This window comes from Ictalurus punctatus, chromosome 5 (genome assembly GCF_001660625.3).
Source record: "Ictalurus punctatus breed USDA103 chromosome 5, Coco_2.0, whole genome shotgun sequence".
Taxonomy (NCBI): domain Eukaryota; kingdom Metazoa; phylum Chordata; class Actinopteri; order Siluriformes; family Ictaluridae; genus Ictalurus; species Ictalurus punctatus.
The window spans coordinates 16,895,997-16,918,115 of NC_030420.2; the positions used below are offsets into that span (position 1 = coordinate 16,895,997).

Sequence of the window (22,119 nt, forward strand, 5' to 3'; positions counted from 1 at the left end):
GATTCTGAGCTTGGATGACTGTGTTAAGTTTAACTTTACTTTTCTCACATATCCCCTTGTGGATCAATAAATCTATCTGTCTGTCTGTCTGTCTGTGCTTGACAATGTCCAAATTAGTGTACATCACTTGAGAATTCGACTCATAAATCTGCAACTGTTCTGTCGTGGACACTTAGTGATCCTGAACGGGTGGTCATTTCTGTTTTCAGATTTGTAGCAAAGATTGATTCAGTATGCTTGTTTGAGACTGCGATGTCATCACTACAACCAGTAAATCCTGAAATTCGTCTCTGCTATGAAATATAAAAACACCCAGAAAGGTAGCCCCTGTAGCACTAGCAAGTCAAGTAGCCAGGTTAGCTACAACTATCCACTTTTCTACATCTATACATATGAAATTTTATAGCGGAGACTAATTTCCGGAATTACTGTTACCCTACCACCGCCATGTGTTCCAAGACACTGCAAGAGGCAGGGGCGATTAGCATATTAGAAAATATTTATTTAAACATTCACGATTTATATTTAAGATGTATATTTAACAATTATATATATATGAATATGTGTCAGGAATTAGTAGTGTTGGTGGATCCATGCAAGTGCAGGATTAGGTTTATTTGAAGTGAAACACACAAAACACAAAGACGATAAAACATAGCAAAGCAAGGTCACAGAACATGAACATAACATGAATTAGGTGACAATAACAAAAGCTAGACAGTGAGTGCTATACAAGATGTGACATAAATATTCGAGCTAATTAGACAATAATGTGATTCAGGTGCTCATGATTATGTGATGTGGTGCACTCCGTGAACATGTGACATGTTGGCTGATGGGTAGTGTAGTTGAGTGCCATTATCAGCACTTCCATGAGAACCCCACCCACCCTCAGTGTCTCCCTGTCAAGAAGGGGTCTTGAATCATCTCTCCATTTCTGGAGGCCCTTAGGTCAGTAAGGTTCATAAGGAGTGATACCCTTATCAGAGCAGGCAAGGGGCACAACATCCTCCGTTGATCAGAGCAAACACCAAACTGTTGCATTCTTCTTTTGTGATGCTTTTCCAGGCTTGTACTGCATGCTCAATTGGATTAAGGTCTGGCAATTGACTTTTCAATCATATTTATAAATATGAATTTTCAGTCGTATTGATTATAAAACATTATGTATATTTTATATACAATTATTAGGTTTTTTATCAAAACTTGATTTCATTGCTTATACTAAATTTAATTTAACAAATATCTATTCTACTAGTTTTAATTATGTAGAGTGAGTTTCATCAATTAATATGCTATTAACATGATCTAATGACATTGTGTGCCATATGGTAGTGTAGTGGGTAGCATAGCTGCCTCCCAACGGAAGAGTTCTTGGTTTGATCCTGAGTGTACAGAGTTTGCTTTTATTCTAGGGATTTGAAGATACATGATCAAATCAGGTTGGTTCTACGAAAACAAATTGTATTAATGAACTCGGTTCATCTGCTTGGAACCAATGTACACATCTGAGTCAAGTAATTTTTTTTCTTTTGTTCAAAAAATTCACAAAATACTGCTCTCATGGATATGAAACAATTACAAACAAAACACAGGTTTTATTATTTTTGAAATGCTTGTTAAATATAGGCGTGCAACAATTATTGGGAACCCTATGAATTCATATGAGAAAAATATATTTGAAGTATATTCCCATTAAAATTTTTAATTTTTTCAGTACACGTGGATGACTAAGAACAGGAAATTGTTCTACCATGACTTCCTGTTACATGGGGGTATAAATATGAGGTAACACACAGGAAATTTTCCCATAGTCATTCATAACTGTCACGATTCTCCCTTGAAACAGCGTGCTCTAAGCGCGAATGCGCGAGCACCTGCTTTTCCGTTGTTGACTGTAATGACATCTGGACACGTGTGTTTTGTTTATGTTTCTGTCATGTCTCCTCCCTGTTCTGTCATTGGCTGGGATTTCACGTGGGTCTGAATTGCTCTCAGCTGCTAGCGGTTTAGACGCTGATCATGTCCGCATATATACCGCGCGCCTCCCAGCACACAACGCGGAAGATTAATACTTTAGAGTTAGTTTAGTTCGTAGCGTATTCATAGTCACGGTCCATGTTTAGAGTTAGTTTAGTTTGGATCATAGTCATAGTCACGGTCCATGTTTAGAGTTAGTTCGCGCTGGATTATCCGCTTCCAGTCCCTCGTCATAGTTTGTTTCTTGTTTTGTTTATCGACCTAGATTCCTGCCTTGCCCCGTGTATGCCTGTTTTCCAATCACCTGACCTCTTGCATGTTTGTGGATTACGTTTTGGATCACGTTTTGGATTTGTCTGCCTGTCTCTCTGTTCAAACAACTGTTCATCCTGCACTTGCATCCATCCTATCTCTTCTCCATCACGATTCGTGACAATAACAATAGGTAAGACCAAGGAATATAGCTGTGATGTGTGACAAAAGGTTGTTGAGCTTCACAAAATGGGAACTGGCTATAAGAAAATAGCACAAGCATTGAAAATGCCCATTTTCACCATCAGGGCAATAATTAAGAGGTTCCAGTCAACTGGAAATGTTATGAATCAACCTGGAAGAGGAAGTGTGTCTATATTGTCTCAATGCACTGTGAAGAGGATGGAGTGGCTAAAAAACCTCCAAGGATCACAGCTGGAGAATTGCAGAAGTCAGCTGCTTCTTGGGGTCAGAAAGTCTCCAAAACTACAATCTGAAGTCACCTACATTACCACAAGTTGTTTGGAAGGGTTTCAAGAAAAAAGCCTTTACTCTAATCCAAAAACAAAATCAAGCGTCTTCAGTTTGCCAGACACTATTGGAACTTCAGATGTGATTGAGTTGGTAAAATAGAGTTTAAATGAAATGGATACATTTATAACATTTATTTATGCTTGTCAAACTAAAACATCCATCCATCCATCCATCTTCTACCGCTTACTCCTTTTCAGGGTCACGGGGAACCTGGAGCCTATCCCAGGGAGCATCGGGCACAAGGCGGGGTACACCCTGGACAGGGTGCCAATCCATCGCAGGGCACAATCACATACACACTCACACACCCATTCATACACTACGGACACTTTAGACACGCCAATCAGCCTACCATGCATGTCTTTGGACTGGGGGAGGAAACCGGAGTACCCGGAGGAAACCCCCGCAGCACGGGGAGAACATGCAAACTCCGCACACACACCCCGGACCCTGGAGGTGTGAGGCGAACGTGCAAACACTAAAACATTTAATTGGAAAATAAATTATTAGGTAGAAATCCTTGTAATTTTGTTCCCCCTATATAGAGACAAATGAAATGAAACTAACTTGAAACAGACTAGAACTAGAAATACATTTATTGTCTTCGTTTACTGATAATCAGTATAGTAAAACATTGTATTTTTTGCGTGAGGAGGTGTGTGTACACGTGTCAGTATGTGAAGTACTCAGTATAAATGTATGCAAACAAATATCATTGAGAAACAAGGAAAACAAATCTGAAAGGCTTCAGCAAACAATACATTAATATGGCTGCACATGAAATCATCCATGAGCCATGTGGTGATGTACAGATTTATTTTTTTTAATGTTATGTAGTAATCCTTATCAATCGTCAGTTCCCAACATAATGTACGTGTCCCAAAAAAGTGCATAACTCATGCAAAGCTGCTGGATATTTGTATTCAGTTCATGTCCATCCACGTTCATTATGATCATCTGTATAAACTCGAAGGTGTACTTGAGGTTGTCAGGAAAGCTTAGCTCAAGAGCATAAATGAAACCGAACGGCATGATGAATGCCAAGATAACACAGTCTAGGTTGCTCAAAACCTTAATGCTCTGCCACAACTTCTAGAATCACCTTCTCTTCGGATTGTGGAAATCTCCATGACGGTGCTTGCAATGTCATTTTCTGCATCCTCAATGGCAGAGGCCTGGACAACAACACAGAACACTTTGATTTTACATCAAAATATAATTGCACTTCTACTTTTCAGCTTGAAACTTAACATCTTCCTTGACTTCTTGGACTGTTTGATTTGGCATACATCAAATGTATAAAATATGAATGAGTAAAATCTGTAATTAGTAAATTAATTATTTATAATAAAAAAAAGTGGTAAATTCAGATGTTTTTATTGTAATTAATCAAGGGTAAATTTGACCCAGTGAGTACAAGGTGGGATGTGATTGCTAAAAACAAAAGTAAAATTAATAACAGAAACAGAAAAATAATGTTAAGTGAAATATAAATAAGCCTTTCAAGATGATCAACTTCATGCTAGATAAGTGGACTTGCAGCTCAGTTCAAGGGTCAAGTCAAGATAAGATCCCAGTTGCTGCCACTGTGCTCTTGAGGAAGGCACTTATTTCTAAAGCTATTCCCCAGGTGCTGTACAGTCCAAATATGTTTATAATTTTATAATAATTTCACCTTTTTATAATAACACTGTGGGACCTGTAATTATTATTTTTGTAATGTGATTTTCACATACAACATTCGCTGAAATTTACTAAGAATGGTGTCCTCCAGTGAGTGGCAGGTCTGCTGATGGAAATACCTTGTTGATGAGAGGGGTCGACAGAGAATGGCCAGACTGGTTTGAACTGACAGAGTCCATGATAACTCAAATAACCGGTCTGTTCAATTGTGGTGAAAATGTGGTGGAAGTTGGTGCTGTTTTGGCAGCATGAAGGGGACCTACACAATATTAGGCAGGTAGGTTTAATGTTGTGGTTAAATGAATCAATATGGAATCCAATTGGAAGCTTGTGAAGTACATTACATTGAAAGGTCATTATGATAAAATTCTTAGTACCATTTAAAAAAATAAAAATAAATAATATATATATTTAAAAAAAAAAAACATCCTATTTCATAAGTATAAGGAATAATCCAATCATAAATGAAAATTCTCTCATCATTTACTCAAATAATTTACCTAAATGATGAGAGAATTTTCATTTTTGGGTGGACTATTGCTTTACAGCCATGCTTATTAGAGTTTGGCTACGAGTTGTACTCAAACTTGACACGGATTTGGACATTTTGGACTCGGAAATGTTTCCGACATTCCGAAAGTACATCTGTAACATGAAAAGAAAGATACAAAATAAATAACATAAAATTTAGATAAGCAATTAATGAATGTCTCCCTGCCTGACCAGAGGACTTTCTGTGCACACACACTTAAAACAAATCTCTTTAGCGGCTTATTATGCTTGAACGGTCAAATAAATACACACACATCATGTCAAAATGCAGGTCTGGCTGAGTATTCATGCAAACACAGTTGGTTAGGTCTTAAGTGAATGTAAACAATTGGGAAAGAAATCGGATGTGTGTCAGTATATTGGATCTATGCCTTAGGTCTTAAAGTGACAACAGTCTAATAACAGCTGCTGTCTGTCATTAATATAAATCAAACAACAATAGGCAAAGAGAAAATCACTCACTCATTCATTTGACTGAATAATTTCAGTAAATGTAATAAGAATCACTTCATATGTTATACAGTGAAGTCTATTTTATTTTACATTTGTTACAGCTCAGTCTAGGTTAGGCCACACAGAGTAACCAGCTCACAATTCAAATGGAATTGACCTTTAAAATGAGGGAGCCAGGAATAACAAACACAAACAGGGTTGTTCAAAAAAGGTTGTGGTATATTGTGAAACATATATAACTACAGAGAACCAACACCAGGCGTAACTTCAGGGTGGGTCAAGGCCAAAATAATAAACAAAGAATTCTTTGTTAGGTAGCTAGCTTACCTAAAAGGAAAATAACAAGTATAAGAAAATACAAGTATACTTCCCTAACTTCCTAAACCAAAAACAGAGACAAAAGGACCCATCTCCCAAAAAAAATGGCAGCCACACCCCTACTGCTGGTAAACCAAGTGAAACATATATACAGTGGTGAAGAGAATACACATAAACAGATACAGGGACAACCAAACTCACAATCAGAACCAGGCAAGAGTCAAAACCAGAACAGCAGTCAGAACACAGAATTTTTATAGCCACAAGGGCAAGCGACACAACCCAAACACACTCTCCTAACACTAGCTCACACATCCCAAACCATTCTCACTCCTTTTCCTCTTTAAATAGGGTGGTCAATTAGTGATGTCATCCGGGGAGGCAGGCTAGGGCATCCTGGAAACTCTGTGAGGGAGTTCAGACCTGCACACAAAAATATGACACCACAGAAAAAAACCTTTCTATCCCAAAGATAGCGGGTTGTAACACATTTAATTGCTTTTTCAATTTCCGTAGTACTGTATTTCTTACTTGAATACTACTGATAGACCTACCTGAGAAAACGTATCATTATTGTAAAATAAGATTGTAGTCAAATCTTCCACCCTTAACAGTAGCATTTGTTGATTCCAGTCTTGAATTTCACATAAAATGTGAAATGTACTTCTTAATGTAGTAAACATTATAAACCCTGCTGATAGTTTTTAATTTTTAATTTTAGGAATTAAAATGAAAAAAAAAAGTTACAAGAAGAGATCTGTGCTCAGAAATGAGTTTGTTGTCCTTCATAGCCAGATTAAAAGCAGTAATAAAGCATGAAGCTTGTTGTTATGACATGCTGCTAAATGTAACTCTACTCTGTACTCACTCTCTCTCTCTCTCTCTCTCTCTCTCAGTCTATATAACTGTGGGGGAGAGGCATCAAATAATTGAAATGTAAACTTGAACTGGAGGACACAATATAGAGTGATACAATAACAAAACAGGTATATTTGTATTTTTATACACTTTGTAATATAATGCAAGTGCTACATATACCTCTATATCCCTTTTTTATTTTGAAATAATTTTTTGGTAGGAAACTAGTTGAAGTGCCGATGATATGAAATGAAAATATTGACTGGCAACGGCGTATGTAATAGTCATATTTTTTGGTACATTTATGTCGCCATTGGTTTGTGAGGGTTAGAATATTAATTTAACAGCTGAGTGTTGAGTTTACAATTGCAATAAAAAATTTTTTTCAATTTAATTACTTTCTGGGCTCGGCTGGACTTGACTCAGACTTTGCCATCAAGAACTCGGACTTGAGTCCCCTTTTGGACTCAGGCACGGACTTGATTGGTTAAGGACTTGGTCTCGATTCGAACTCTACAAAGGTGGACTAAGACCCAACACTACTGCTTATATATCCACATATACACATATATACTTAGCAAATCTCAACCGGCTGAGTGTTTACATAATTGTTACATTATATATTGTATCTACATATCATCCAGCTAAAACACTGCTCAATGTAATCTGTAAGACATTGTGACATTTAAACAACACATTATGACTTATAGAAGAGCTATATAATAAAAAAAAATTATTTGGAGAAAAAAAATACACTCACCACATATTCCTTGAAGAAAGGGTCTGGATCTTCATTGAGATAGATTACAAGGCCCCATGGGCAGGACTCAAGCCCCAGACCCTGGAGGTGTGAGGCGAACGTGCTAACCACTAAGCCACTGTGTGCCCCTGGATTCTTTATGTGTAGCTCAAATTCAGCATTGTAAGAGAACTTAAGGATCACACAACTTTGGGCCATGGGGACAATCCTTAGAGAGTTTCTGTAGATGAGTGAGGAGTAGATGTATACTGTGCATCATCACTGCAGGATGAGGCATGTGAGGAAACTGAGGTTTGTGGCTCTGATTCAGTGACAGTCTTACTAAATGAATTTACTGGGTACAGTGTGATGCAGGGCCCATCGATCTGGGGCATCACAAGTGACAAGGCAGGCAAGCATATTACCTTCAGTGTACTTTTGTGTTCAATTTCAGATACTGAAGTTAGGTTCATAAATTCTTTGAAGTCAGCATCCATGTATTGCAGCCGGAACTCCTCTTTCAATTGAAAGAATGTCTTTATCAAAACATGAAGTTCCACAGTTACTGGAATTCCAGACATCAGGGGAAGTTTCCTGGAGTCAGTCTCATCACCAAAGATAATTCGAAGAGCAACAGCAGGACCTGCCATAATGGAACACCTTCAAGCTAGAGCAAAAACAGAGTAGAGAACAAGAAACCATCAATTTATGTTTTTGTTTTTATTTGAACTCACAATAAAAATATAATCGGAGATTTGGCAAGAGAGAGCCTAAGTAATACTGTAGACACTGGCATCCAGACAGACTAGACTAGAATTATTACACTAACCTTCAATGATGACCATATGGGGCTAACCATACGGAAACCCCCAACCATTTGATAAATCATGGGTCTATCAAGTCAGCAAGCTCAATCAGGGCAACATCTGTAGTGGGTAAGGCAGACAAATCAAACCCTCTATAATGCTCCCTATACCAAGCACTTAAAGGTTTCACAAGGAAACACAAGTTCTCCTTAAGAATACACAGTTTAAGGATCTTATTGAAGTTATGGTAGTTCATCTAAAGATCCATGTACAATAAGCATCCCCTCACTGTTGTGTATACTACACCAACACATATATTTTGCCATATGAACCTGAGTCACATCTGGGTATCTCTGCATCAGTGTACATGTTAGTCTCTCATTAAGGACATCAACAGGCATAACTGAAACATCTGTGACCTCCAAGGATGACTTCTTGACACTCCAGGAATGTGTGTGATATACAACCACGTAACGGTGTTTAATGGCTAGCGAACAAGCTATATTAAATTAATTAGTATGACGAACAACCTGCTTGACGGATATATGCTTGTAACGGATAGCTGCACAGCAGAGGCAGAGTCTGTTCCATAGCGTGGTGTTTTAATTAACAGAAGAAAGAAAGAAATAATCAGTATAAATAAACTATCTAAGTAAACTCAGCCTAAGAATTATGCTGAGTTTTCTATCTTAACAGAACAGAAGAAGAAAGAAAAAAGATGAAGGGAAGGGTGTGGTCTTCAGGAAGCAATAAAAAGAACAGGTGATTAGGTGAGAGGAAGCAGGATGCAGAACTGAGAGCCCAGGTGGGAATGGCGGAACTGATGGTGTGCGTTTGCCAGGGACCAGGCGAATACTCTTACTGTGGATTATAACCTTGTGTATATTGATTCAGGAGGCTGGCGTACACTTCGGGAATATTCTGCCAAGGTGAATCAATGAGCGAGCGGAGCTTTGAGGGTTCAGAGGCACATCACAGGTTTGAGATCACCGCCATTGAAGTACTGCTATTAAAGTGAATATTTTTTTGTTTTGTTTTGGTTAAGAATTATTTTGGGGTTAACTTTTTTTTTATTGCCTTTTGTGTGGGCAATTTTTCTTTTATGAATAGAGGCTTGTTTCTTTGTTATTTCGCCTATTAATTTCACGTATGGGAACTTTTTTATTTTGGTTATTTCGGTTGCTATAAATGAAAACCGATCTGTATTTTCTTACGTTTATTGCATTAACTGGAAATAATAATCTTACTTTGAGAATTTTGAGTAGCCTACTATTTTTTTTTACAATGAGTGATGTCCAAATTATAAATTATACTTGACAGTTATTTAGACTCTCTGGCACCCAAACCCCATAAGTAAGGTACCACGCTACATGCTTAGCCTATGTTAGCCTTACATAGCCTCTAATCTCATTGTCCACAGTCCAATTAGAGGACCAATTAGATAGTGCTCTAAATAGTGATGTTTTGGTATGAGCTTGACATGAGAAAAGAGTTAGATAGCACTGTCTGTGTTCATAAATCTTGGCATAAAGATATGCAATGGTCTCATCTGTGTGAACAGGGGCTACAACCAGTTTGTCTTTAAGATCTAGGATCACCTGCCATGCTGGCAACATTAGCCCAATAATGAAAGGATCTTAGCAAGGTCCAATTTTCTTGTGCATTGACACCTATAGTGTTGCTAGATGTGAAAGTGTGGAATGGCATGTGGGCTATTAGTTATGTCCCCCCATTTGTATGGAAATGTCTGTATCAATGTGTTGAGTATGTGAAGACTAAAGTACTTTTTGGAGATCAAAAACCTAATATAATGTGCCAGTTCAACTGGAACAACACCCTCAAGGAGATCATGCACAATATCTGGAGGATAGCCAGTGCTGACATGGCAATGTGAAAGGTGCTCAGTTAAAACACATTGTTTTTTGACACCACAGCAAACACTTGAATTCTCCTGTGCTGTCTGTTCATGAGCATCATGGAGGTCTCTGGTTCTAAGTTGGAAAGCACCTGAGCCGACGTCCTTAGTTTGAAATTCTGACTTTCGTCCAGTACAAAATCTGTATATTGAACCTCCCAGAAAAACTCTCAACAAATCCCTTGCTTGTATTTCCTCATTTGCAAGTCGCTTTGTATAAAAGTGTCTGCTAAATGAATAAATGTAAACCCACCTATTGCATTGGCTCCACAGTTGTCCGCTATTACACACTGTACAGTTCCTTTAACCAATTGACCAAGCTGAGAAATGAAAACACCATGCTGTTCTAATACTTGTAAGTCTTGCAAAAGAGGCTCCAACAATTTTCCATAGCCATAGGTCTTGACATCATCAGATTTGCAAGGAAAAGCTAGATAGATTGAGGTTAGAGTTGAATGGGAACCTGGTGGCAAATTACCCAAGACCCAATACATACCACAGGGTCTGTGCTTTTTCAGAGATGTCCCAAGCGTGTTACATAACTTAAAATAGTCAGCATAAAGATTAATGGCTATTCTCAAATCTTTTCCGGAAAGTAACAGATTTTGCTTCCAGTATGGTTTTGTAATACTGGAGACCAGTCAATTGAGTCAATTATCCGAATGTCAAGATATTCAAGGACACCTTTATGACCAAGCAGATTTTGCAAAGACTGTAAAATAGAAATGTATTGAAATAGCCTATTTTTCCATATTTCTAGGATGTACTCATCTGGCTCTGCAACACCAAAATGAGATGTGTAGTACTTTTTATGTTTATATGCAGTACCAAAAGGGCCCTCCTGTAGCTATGCCCATTGGATTAGGTGTATATAAAACAGTTGAAAGCTCATCAACTACTGACTCTTTCTGACTCTTCTTCTGACTCTTTCTACTGCCACATTCACTTGATGACGTTAATCAAACTGTGAAAGAGAAGATTTATATTAGGTGTGCAAACAAGTACTTGAAAGTAAAAATAAATAAATAAATAAATAAATAATAAAACACAACCAATTTTTATATGGCACCTTACCCAGCCATGCTGGACTAAATTTGCATTTCCCAGGTGTTACTTCATCTTTCACCATAATGTCAAGGTGTGTGTCAGGAGCACTGTTGCCAACAACTTTCAGTGGAAAGCTGCTAAATGTTGCTAGATGATGTCATACGCTGATTAGCATATTCATTGCGTCATTGCGTCGTATTTGCATTCTGCCTAGTGTCCCCCTTTATATCTATTTGCTTTTTTTCCTACTCTCTGTGCTCACATACTGTATTTTAATACAGCTGAATTCCCAATAAAGCTGTTCTCATTTACATATTTTTCTGTTTCTGTTGTCAGACAACGGAATGAGTGTGAAAGAGTGTCTGAAACACAGCCCAATATTCATGGTTCATGTTAACCAGCAGTCACTTCCAAGCCATTTCCAACCTGATGCTCTGCACTGCTAAAATCCTAATTTATAACCATGACGTCATCTGACAAAATCACCAGGCACATAAGTTAAAGACACATAATTTGACACATAAGGCTATGCTGTGATTTTGGCTATTTACATGTAAAATGAGAGAAAGTTAGAAGAGACAGAATGTATTTCTTATTTTTTCTCTCACACTGAATGTGGTGCTCCTCTCTACCACTCACTGAACAGAGTATCTGCAGAGAAAGATTTGTCTGTAGATTTGAGACTAGGTGCTTTTAAGGGGAAAAAAATGTTGCTAAAGGAGTCTGAAAAGTGGGCCATAGCTGCCTCTATCAAAATGAGTGAGTGAATAGTGGGAGGAGGGGGAGGGGCTGCAGTGGGGAGTCATATTTAGAGAGAAATGATTGTATTCATGTTCTATTGAAAATGAACACTTTAAAGTTTTTAAGTGATTTTTTTATTATTTTTTTTACTTTTTATAATTCAAGCACTTTCTAAGCTCCATTAGATACATTTCAAAAAGCCAAATTTAAGTACTTCAAGCACTTTGTACGAACCCTGAATATAGCTTGTCTGACCCAAAACATCTTACTATGTTTGGTTTGTGAGGTGATAAAATGGCGGGAATGCCACAGAACTGGCTAAGCTAAAGTGTGCAGCGCTGATGTTGATGAGGCAAGTGACTGTCTAGCTAGCTAGTTTTGCAAGTTGGAAAAAGGTGCTGGGGCAAAATATGAGGCATACTTCCTTAGACTCAGACAACTTGCTAGCCAGAAATAAATTTGTATTGCTAACATTTGTTCCCTGGGCTATCAAACTTCAGAATTTGAACTGAGTACTCACTGACAATGCTAACTTGCACATTGTGTGAGTCTGAATTTAAGGGACGCTTGAAACAATTCAACTCGCTTAACTATTTCAAGACTTTTGCATATTTCACTTATGATATACACGTTCTTTGATGGCGAGGTCAATTCTTAACTATAAAAAAACGAATACTTACCAATAACGAATATTCTAAAACCAGGCGCATAAGCCGCATTAGTCCTTGCAGAGCCAGCATGAGCTTGTATCACACATGTGCAAATAGTGCTCCCCAAATGAAACTAACTTCAGTGTACTTTAGTGTACTTTAGATGTACTTTAGTGATCCACAAAAGGAAATTTGGGAAAAGTAATGTTAAACTTTATACAGTTAAACATGTTCAGAACTGAATCCAGGACTTTGGCGCTATAAGGCGCCAGCTCTAACACTGTCCCAGCTATTACCACTTCTGTCAGCCACTGATTAAAGTAAAAACTGGTGCACTCTTCCATAATATACAACATGTACAGTGGGAGAAATAAGTATTGAACGTGTCAACATTTTTTTCAGTAAATATATTTCCAATGAGGTTATTCACATGAAATTTTCACCAGACATCAGTATTAACTCAATAAATCTGGAAATATAAAGAATTCACAACATTAAAGTCTATAAATAAAGTTATGTGTAATAAGAGGAATGACACAGGAAAAAAGTAGAATACACTAAGGAAAAGCAAGGCAAGACAAGGAACCAGCTGAAATTCGTAAGTAATTATACCTTCTATCTGTGCAAATTAATATCAGCTGGGTTAGTAAAATTGATGGTCAATAAAAATGCTTTTCGTTACAAAGGTGTCACACAAGAAACATCTCATGATGGTTAAAAGCAAAGAGCTCTCCCAAGACCTTCGCAACCTTATTGTTGTGAAACATATTGATGGAATCAATACAGACTTATTTCAAAACTTCTGAATCCTCCAGTAAGCACCATTGGGGCCATTATCCATAAGTGGAAGCAACATCACTCATCATCAACCGGCCATGCACAGGAGCTCCTCGCAAGATTTATGACCAGGGAGTCAGAAGAATTGTCAGAAGAGTAGCCCAACCGCCAAGGATGACTCCGAAACAGCTCCAGACACATTTGGGGGCAGCAGGTGCCATCATCACAGAGAAAACAAAAGGCCATGCACTCCACTGCTCACGCTCACCCTGCAAGACTCCATTACTAAAGAAAAGGCATGTCAAAGCTCGTTTAAAGTTTGCTACAACTCATTTGGACAAGCCTATGAAATACTGGAGAGTGTAGTCTGGTCAGATGAGTGCAAAATTTAACTTTTTGGCTGTCATACTACACACCATGTTTGGAGAAGAAATGGCACTGCACATCATCCTCTATACCAACAGTGAAGTTTTGAGGTGGAAGCATCATGGTGTGGGGCTGTTTTTCATCGCATGGTACTGGCAGACTTCATATAATTGAAGATGAGATGTGGATGGACCTTCTAGCAGGATAACAAGCCAAAGCATACAGCAAGGAAACTCTCAATTGGTTTCAGAGAAAAAAAATCAAGGTGTTAGAATGGCCCGGTCAACCAATTCAATTCAATTCAATTCAATTCAATTCAATTTTATTTGTATAGCGCTTTTTACAATAGACATTGTCTCAAAGCAGCTTTACAGAAATATCAACACGGTATACAGATATTAAAGGTGTGAATTTTTCCCAACTGAGCAAGCCACTGAGTGGCAACCACCTGACTTGAATCCAATTGAACAAGATTTAAAGACAATATGTTTAGAAGAATGAGCCAAAATCACACCTGACTACTGCGGGCAATTCATTTCTTCATACAGGAAGCGTCTTGAAGCCGTCATTACAAACAAAGGCTTCTCCACTAAGTATTAAAAAAAATTGAGTTAGTTTGTTCAATACTTTTTTCCTGTGTCATTCCACTTTATTACACATAACTTTATTTATGGACTTTAATGTTGTGAAAATTTCATGTGAATAGCCTCATTGTAAGTATATTTACTGAAAAAAATGTTGATGCGTCCAATTATTACGTATTGGACGTAATGGAGATTAGGGTGGATGTAAGTGCAGATAAGAGCTTAATAAAGACGAATCCAAATCATGAGACAATAACATGGTCAAAAACAGGCAATGGGTCAGGCTATCTGTAAACAGGCATGAACTAGGCAAGGCAATAGTCGAGAACAAGAAGCAAGATCAATGAACATGAAACAAAACGAGGAACAGGGTACAAATGTTTGGTATGGTGATAGTATGGTTATGGTTACAAACAGTCTTTTTTTATACTGTGGTTGTGAGTGCTGTGAATTGGATGCAGGTGTGCATGATCAGAATTAGGGATGTCACACGAACCGATACTTCGGTACCAAGTTGGTACCAACATTCTTAAAATGTGACGGTACTTGTTTTTCTGCAGTAGTGCAGGACGCGTTAGTAATGAAGGTACCGAGGTTGCAATTCTTCCGGAACTGATGGGGGCAGCAAATATGCTCAATTGTTTTAGTCGGTTCACAAGTGGTGAAGAGGAAGAATGCCTACAAGGACATGTGAAAAAACTACAGAAGATGGCGACAAGTTTAGCTCCACCCCGACTCGTTGAGAGGAAAAGAGAGGAAAACTTGTTGAGAGGAAAGTTAGCATCTGTTGCCGGTGTGCTATCATTCATTTCAAACAAAGTGAGGGAACAGCTGAAATTTGGCGAAGCACCTGAAAGACCTATATTTAAAGGTCCTATATTTTGTTTGTTTGAGGCAGCTGGAATTGTGGCCGTGAAACCAGCTAACGTTATGCTCTGTGTAATGTTTGTGATAGCCAGTAACTTGTTAACGATGCTAACGCATTGCAATGTTATAAAATACCTCCTAATGGGCCACCATGCATCACCATTCAGCCCGTGTCCTGTCAGCAACATGTAGCCTAATGTCACTAATAATTATTCAAATGTTAATGGTTTTAATAAATCTTTTTGTCCTGTCACCATATCGGTGAATTTAAACTAATGCTTGCATTCAGAGTATAAGGTGTGTGTGTGTGTGTGTGTGTGTTTGTGTGTGTGTTTAGGAGTGCATCTTAGCACTTAGCACTGTTTTATTAGTCATTGTCAGACATTGTTTGATAACTAAAATATCCCCCTCGCTCTCTTTTTGCCAGTATTAGCCAGAGGAGGATGTCCTCCAGGAGTTTTTAATTTTATTTTAATTTTTAATTTCTTTTCATACCACACAGTGGTATCGACTTTGCTATCCAGTATCGTGTACTTTTGGTGGTATCGGTACCGACTACTAAATTTTTGGCATCGTTACATCCCTAATTAAAATGAATGTGAGCGTTCTGGGAATTGCAGTACATGGCAGCCATGTTTGGAGGCTGCAGTGCAGGATGGGGAATGTAGTCACTGGTTTGCTGTGATATGACACCAATACTTATTTCCCCCCACTGTATCGGGCAGCCAAAAGCACAAGAGAAAACAAGAAGTATAGGAGAAGAGGAAACAGTAAAGCGGTAATTGATGGAAATAATGACACATTTATTAAGGATAATTTAAGACAAACACACCCACATCTTGTTGTCCAATTTCAGTTTTACCATATTATTTGCAAGATGAATTATTGGTATTAGTTAGCTAGGGTTAGTTTTGAGTAATATTAGCATTTCTTAATGTGGGCTGAAATGCAAAAGGTGATACCAGTAATGATGCACACATCACTGGTGGCACTGCTTGGCAAGTATCGGTACTATGTCTCTTGCTCCCATGAATCAATACTACATCAATAATACATTAGTTAATATATGAGGATATGTACATATCAGATAATGGAACTGTTTTTAAAATAAAATAAGAAAAAAAAAAGATGCCATGAAAGCACATAGAAGAGGTTTTTGTAGCTCTTACTAATGTGGACAAACCAACAGAAGGCAGTTTTATGCATTCGATTTTATAACTCAAGTTTTCCATGTTTTTGATCTCCAATTTGAACTGCTTTATTTGAACTCAGGTTTGGTTTTGTTGTTGTTGTTGTTGTTGTTGTTGTTGTTGTTTGCTTTAATATTATCTGATTTAAGTTCAGGTTCAGAAGACAAACTGGCTGACTGTTTTTTTTTTATTTTTACATTAGTTAATATTAGTTAACATTAACTAACAATGAAAATACTTTTACAGCATTTGTTGTTGTTGATTACTGTTAATTCCAACAAGTCCTAATACATTTTTTTAATTAATCAACATTAATTAGTTAATGAACTAACATGAAATAACAAAAAAATGTATTTCATGAAATAAACATTAACTAAGGTTAATAAATGTTTTTAAAAACTATTGTTCATTATTAGTTCATGATACTTAATTCATTCATTAATGTTAACAAGTGACAGTATTTCTTTAAGCTACTTATTCCATGTATTAATAAAAATCTAATTCTTAATTTAAGGTGCATTACGTGTTTCATTAAACGCTTGTAAATGATTAGACTAATAAACCATACAAGTGTCAAATAAAATTCATTTCAGGTACTAGAAATACTTTCTATATGAAGGAGCATTAATTACGTTCCTGTCACCACCATCACAGAAAGAACATCCCCGGTCCCTCCTGAAAGTGATGTGCCTTGTGAAAGTGTTTTGAGGCACAATATCTTTCAAAATCTATCAAAATATCTTTTTAGTACTCTCCACCTTGTCAACATTGCAACCACTACCCCGACTACACATCTAACACTCCTTTCCCCACACGTCCCAGCTTCCTTCAATAAATCCTGTTTATCTTCAGTCCACATGTGTGTGTTCTGCATTTGGGTCCCCTTGTCTCGCTGTTCACCATAACACTACCTGCTAATGATGAGAAACACTACGCACTCCCATCACAAGCAGCAGCATTGCTCTTGAAAAAGGTAGTACAAGCTGCCTATTGTCTGATGACCCTGCAAAATAGCCAAGTGACCCTGCAAAATGGCCAAGTAACCGATGATAAAAAATGATGAAACAAATGATGAACCTTAGCAGTTCACAAAAGAAAACTATGAGATGGTACTGAAAAATGCAGAGCAAATCAAGTGCTCGTGGCTTGTATACTCTGTCAGCACAGTTGCATTATTCTGTTTTGCATGCACACTGTTTGTTTGGTAAACATGAATATGCTCTCAGCAAAGGAGGATTACACACATGGATGAATATAGAAAGTCATTTAAAAGAACATGAGTTTTGTAAAGGCACATGTTATTAATACGGAAAGCTGGAATAATCTTCAGAAGAGGTTGCTAACTAAAACCGATCAGGGCCAATCAGATTTTATGCAGCTTAAAGTGCAACATTAGAAAAGGGTTGTAAGTAGAGTGATACTTATATATATATATATATATATATATATATATATATATATATATATATATATATATATATATATATATATATATATAATGTATGTATATGTTTGTGTTTTTGCCCACAGCAATGCCTTTTGCCTTCTGCACCAGAGAGAGGGTACCGTGGACAGAGTTTGCAGAGTCTGCAGAAGATGGCTTCACCACTCACTTCTGCCAAGAGGTCTATTTGTGTCTAATATTTCTGAGACTTGGGTAAAATGGTTGACCACTGTTATGGTAAAATTCAGGCATGGATTCCCCCCCCACCAGTTTTCATTTTGTGCCTCCAGTGGAAATAACTGAATAATGACATTATCCAACCCACTCATAGAAAAACTGTTTGTTATTTGCTGCTGTTATTCTATATTATGAATAACAACATTCTCTCACAATCACACATTTTTTATGAACTGACTTGCAAATCACATGGTAACATAGAACAGACTTTTCCCCCTATACATGATACCTGCTCATTTGTCTGTACCCTTTTGCAGTCTTTTTTTTTTAGGTTTTTCTTGTCAGTATTCAGAGGGGCCATGTACTTTTGCATTCACTCATTACTCTATTTTTAAACTGAAATCAAAAACCAACACAAAGATTTTATGATTTTTAAAAATGCTATAATCAACATGTTAATGAATAATTGTTCCTTTTTCAAAATATTTGAAAAAGTTATTTGAATATTTTTATTTTCTCTTTGTTACATATTAAATTGAAATAATAAAATACAACAATGAAACTGTAATAATGAAAAAATATTGATTAGAATAATATTAAAGGGTGTGTCTCTGGACTACATTGTCGTAACCTGGAAGCAATTTAGGTCCTTATCCTGGAATAGACTTTTCTGCTGAATATGAATGCCTATAGTTTGGGATCATTCTCATGTAATGGAGGCACAGACAGAAACAAATGCAGGTATGGCAGTTTAATACAACAGCAGCAACAGCACGAAGTCCAAGGATAAGGTAATCATGAACAGACAGAGTTCAGGCAATCAGGCAAACAGGGCAGGGCAAAGAGGCAAAGTCAAAACACCAGAATAAACAAACACGATATTGGTTAACGACAGAGACCAGGCAACTGAGCGTAAGAGAGAGATAGTTTGTATATATTGTAACCGTAGTTTTGACAGGTATAGGTCAAAGGTCAAAAAGATACACATTCTAACTCTCTATATCTAGATCAAAGGTCATGATCATAAAAATATGAATAGTTATGTTAAATCTGGATCACATCCATTCGTGACCATACATGGTGCGGCCATGTGTCCCCCCCCCACCCCACCACACACACACACAAGTTGCACACTCATGTTTTTTCTAACACTCTGTGGTAGGTCATAAAAATATATATAGTTATGTTAAATCTGGTTCACATCCAAATCGTGACCATACCTGGTATGGCCATGTGTATCCCACATCCAAACAAAAATATCACACAAACACACACACACACACACACACAAACACACACGTGCATGTACAGACAAACGCATGCATACGAACCTGCTTATAAAAGTCGAGCATCCCTCTAGGCTTTATAATACTCTGCACTTAGAACAACGTGTGCGATCTTACAACATGGCTGATGTTTGTCCTAACGCGCCGAAAAAAGCTCACCCTTTTTTGGGAAGAATAGAAAAAATGTTAGAACATGAAAAGATTCAATATTGGGTAATGTCAAACGGATGTACAGCCGGGTTTTTTTTCGATGCAGAAAAAGGAACCGTTTTGCTTTTCAAGTTCTCGGTCCCGGGACACATCCACTGGAGCCGTGCTACAGAGAACGTAACTTTTAACAAAGGTGACTGGAAAAAGTTCAGAAAATGGTGCAAGGATTTTGACTACATTGTTAGAATGGATTTCTTTCCCCCGGATGCGTACAGACGTAAATGGAACAGTACGTCTCTTCAATGCAAATACTGTATCAGAGCAACAAATTTCTCCAAGAACCAAGTTTCACTGCACTGTGCTGCTGTATTAACCGGTGACAACGCCCCTGATAACAAAGAGAATTGTGAAGTGAGGTATGACCGAACCAGCTGGCACGATCTGCAACGCTACTTCCGGCAAATCGATGAATTATTCAAAAAAACTAACCATCATACGTGCTGTTACGGGGGAACTGCTGGACAGAGTTATCCAACAAGATCTGAAGGACAACTGTCACGGCTGCGCGATCGATCACCCGAGTCAACTCCAACACGCGTGTTTGTTCGATCCTGAAGAGTACTATCTACACCTAAACACCTACCGATTGCTGAAAAAACTGTTTAAACCATGGTTCAAATACACATTGGCAAGAGGTCTGAAACTGTGTGGAATCAAACACACTCCTTCCCTGGAAAAAATTCAAGGCATTGCTGAAGCCACCGTGTGTGAATGGCGAGACGAGCCTCACATCAAAACCGTGCTGAACGAGGTCAAGGAGAAAACCAAAGACGTTTTCAACGAGCAAGTGTGCGAAGACGTCGTAGATTACTGGAACTTTCACTCATCTCTGGAACCTGCTGAACCATCGCATACATGGGAAACCTCAAAACAAGCCACGTCTATTCTGACTGCGAGAAAAGGCTGAAGCCGATTAAAACAAAAAATGCTGAAGACATTCGTAAATAGCGTGTGTCCTTAACACATAGGTGTGTAACAAGTTTTTTTTATATGTATTGCTGAATCAATTGAATGTAAACTAAACATGTATCTAAACCTGCGTGTGTTTAGAAAGGAAAATGTTACTTTGATTGAATATGTAATACCTTACTCACGTGTTCTGAGATAAATGCTTATTCTACACTGGTGTTTGATCATTCTTGCCTTGACACTCGAAATGACTGAATGATTGATGAAGAATATATATTATACACCGTCAGAACCTGGTTCGTACGGTGGTGTTGAGAGTTTGCAAAGAGCTATTGTTGAGAAAATAGGTAAAAGAGCTAATGATACTGAAATAAAAAACTGGTTAGCAGAGCAGGATGCATACAGTCTACATAAACCAGTATCTACAAAGTTTAAAAGAAACAAGGTTTTTGTGAAGAACATCGATGAACAATGGCAAGCTGATTTAGTCGATATGAGCAACTTGTCAGAGAGTAACGACAATGCGAAATTTATGATCACGTGTATAGATATTTTATCCAAATATGCCTGGGTACGTGTGTTACGAAACAAGACCGGAATCGAAGTAACTAAAGCTTTTGATTCCATTCTAAATGAAGGTAGGGTCCCCAGAAAACTACAAACTGATCAAGGGAAGGAGTTTTTTAACAAAAATTTTCAAACATTAATGAAAAAACATGACATTATTCACTTTGCTACGGGTACGGGGCAAAAAGCATCGGTGTGTGAAAGGTTCAACAGAACGCTAAAGACCAGGATGTGGAGATATTTTACCGCTTTTAACACGAGAAAATACATCGACATAGTTCAGGATATGATTCACGCGTACAATCACAATTACCATTCCAGCATCAAAATGAAACCTGCCGAGGTCAACGAATCCAATTCCTTCAGAGTATTTAAAACCCTCTACGGATTGTTCACACCTAAATTAAAGAAACTAAATTTCAAGTTTAAAGTTGGTGATATCGTTAGAATTTCTCGTTTAAAAAGACAGTTTGAGAAAGGATACGAGCAAAACTTTACGGATGAATATTTTACAATCTCCGAACGGATACCGAGAGATCCCCCAGTGTATAAATTACAAGACTATGATGGTGAAAAAATTGACGGAACATTTTATGAACCCGAGCTACAAAAGATCATTATCGGTAAGGACAAGACGTTTAAAATTGAGAAAATCTTGTCTGAAAAGACCCGAAACCAGAAAAAAATCTGCCTGGTGAAATGGGTGGGTTGGCCCGATAAATTTAATTTGTGGGTTCCGGTCGAAGACGTAGTTAACATAACAAAAGGATCACCGTGAACAAAACTGAAAACTATACTCATTAAACCATGGAAGAGTGTGGTTTCTTTGTGACCCTTCCAAGCAACGCGTCTTTGGATATTTACCCTAATAATAAGATCTCGCATTACACTACTAAATTCGCCAAACCAATCGATTTGAACGGAATATGGGAAGTATCGCTCGCAGAGGTTCAATATATCCAGAGTTGGTACTCGTTAACGGAGGAAGACAGTATGTGTCATATTATTCAGAGGGATGGAAAGAGAACACAAAACAGTAACTTTAATATCACTCCAGGATATTATAAAAATATCGATGAAGTGGTTAGTGAAATCAACAACAACATAAAGAAAATGGAGCTCGGAATAGAGCTATTCTATAACCCTATGAAAAATAAAATACGCATCGTATCCCAAAAACATTTTGCGTTCAAAGCTAATGGAAAATTAGCATA

General features: G+C 37.6%; 1 protein-coding gene across 2 annotated transcripts in view; it reads left to right on the forward strand.

Annotated features, from left to right (window-relative positions):
- upb1 (ureidopropionase, beta) overlaps positions 1–22,119 on the forward strand; it is a 120,982-nt gene that overhangs the window by 22,777 nt on the left and 76,086 nt on the right. For both annotated transcript variants that reach the window (XM_017466811.3, NM_001200395.1), the window contains 1 exon segment: positions 17,843–17,937. In XM_017466811.3, coding sequence (XP_017322300.1) covers positions 17,843–17,937 — 95 coding nt within the window.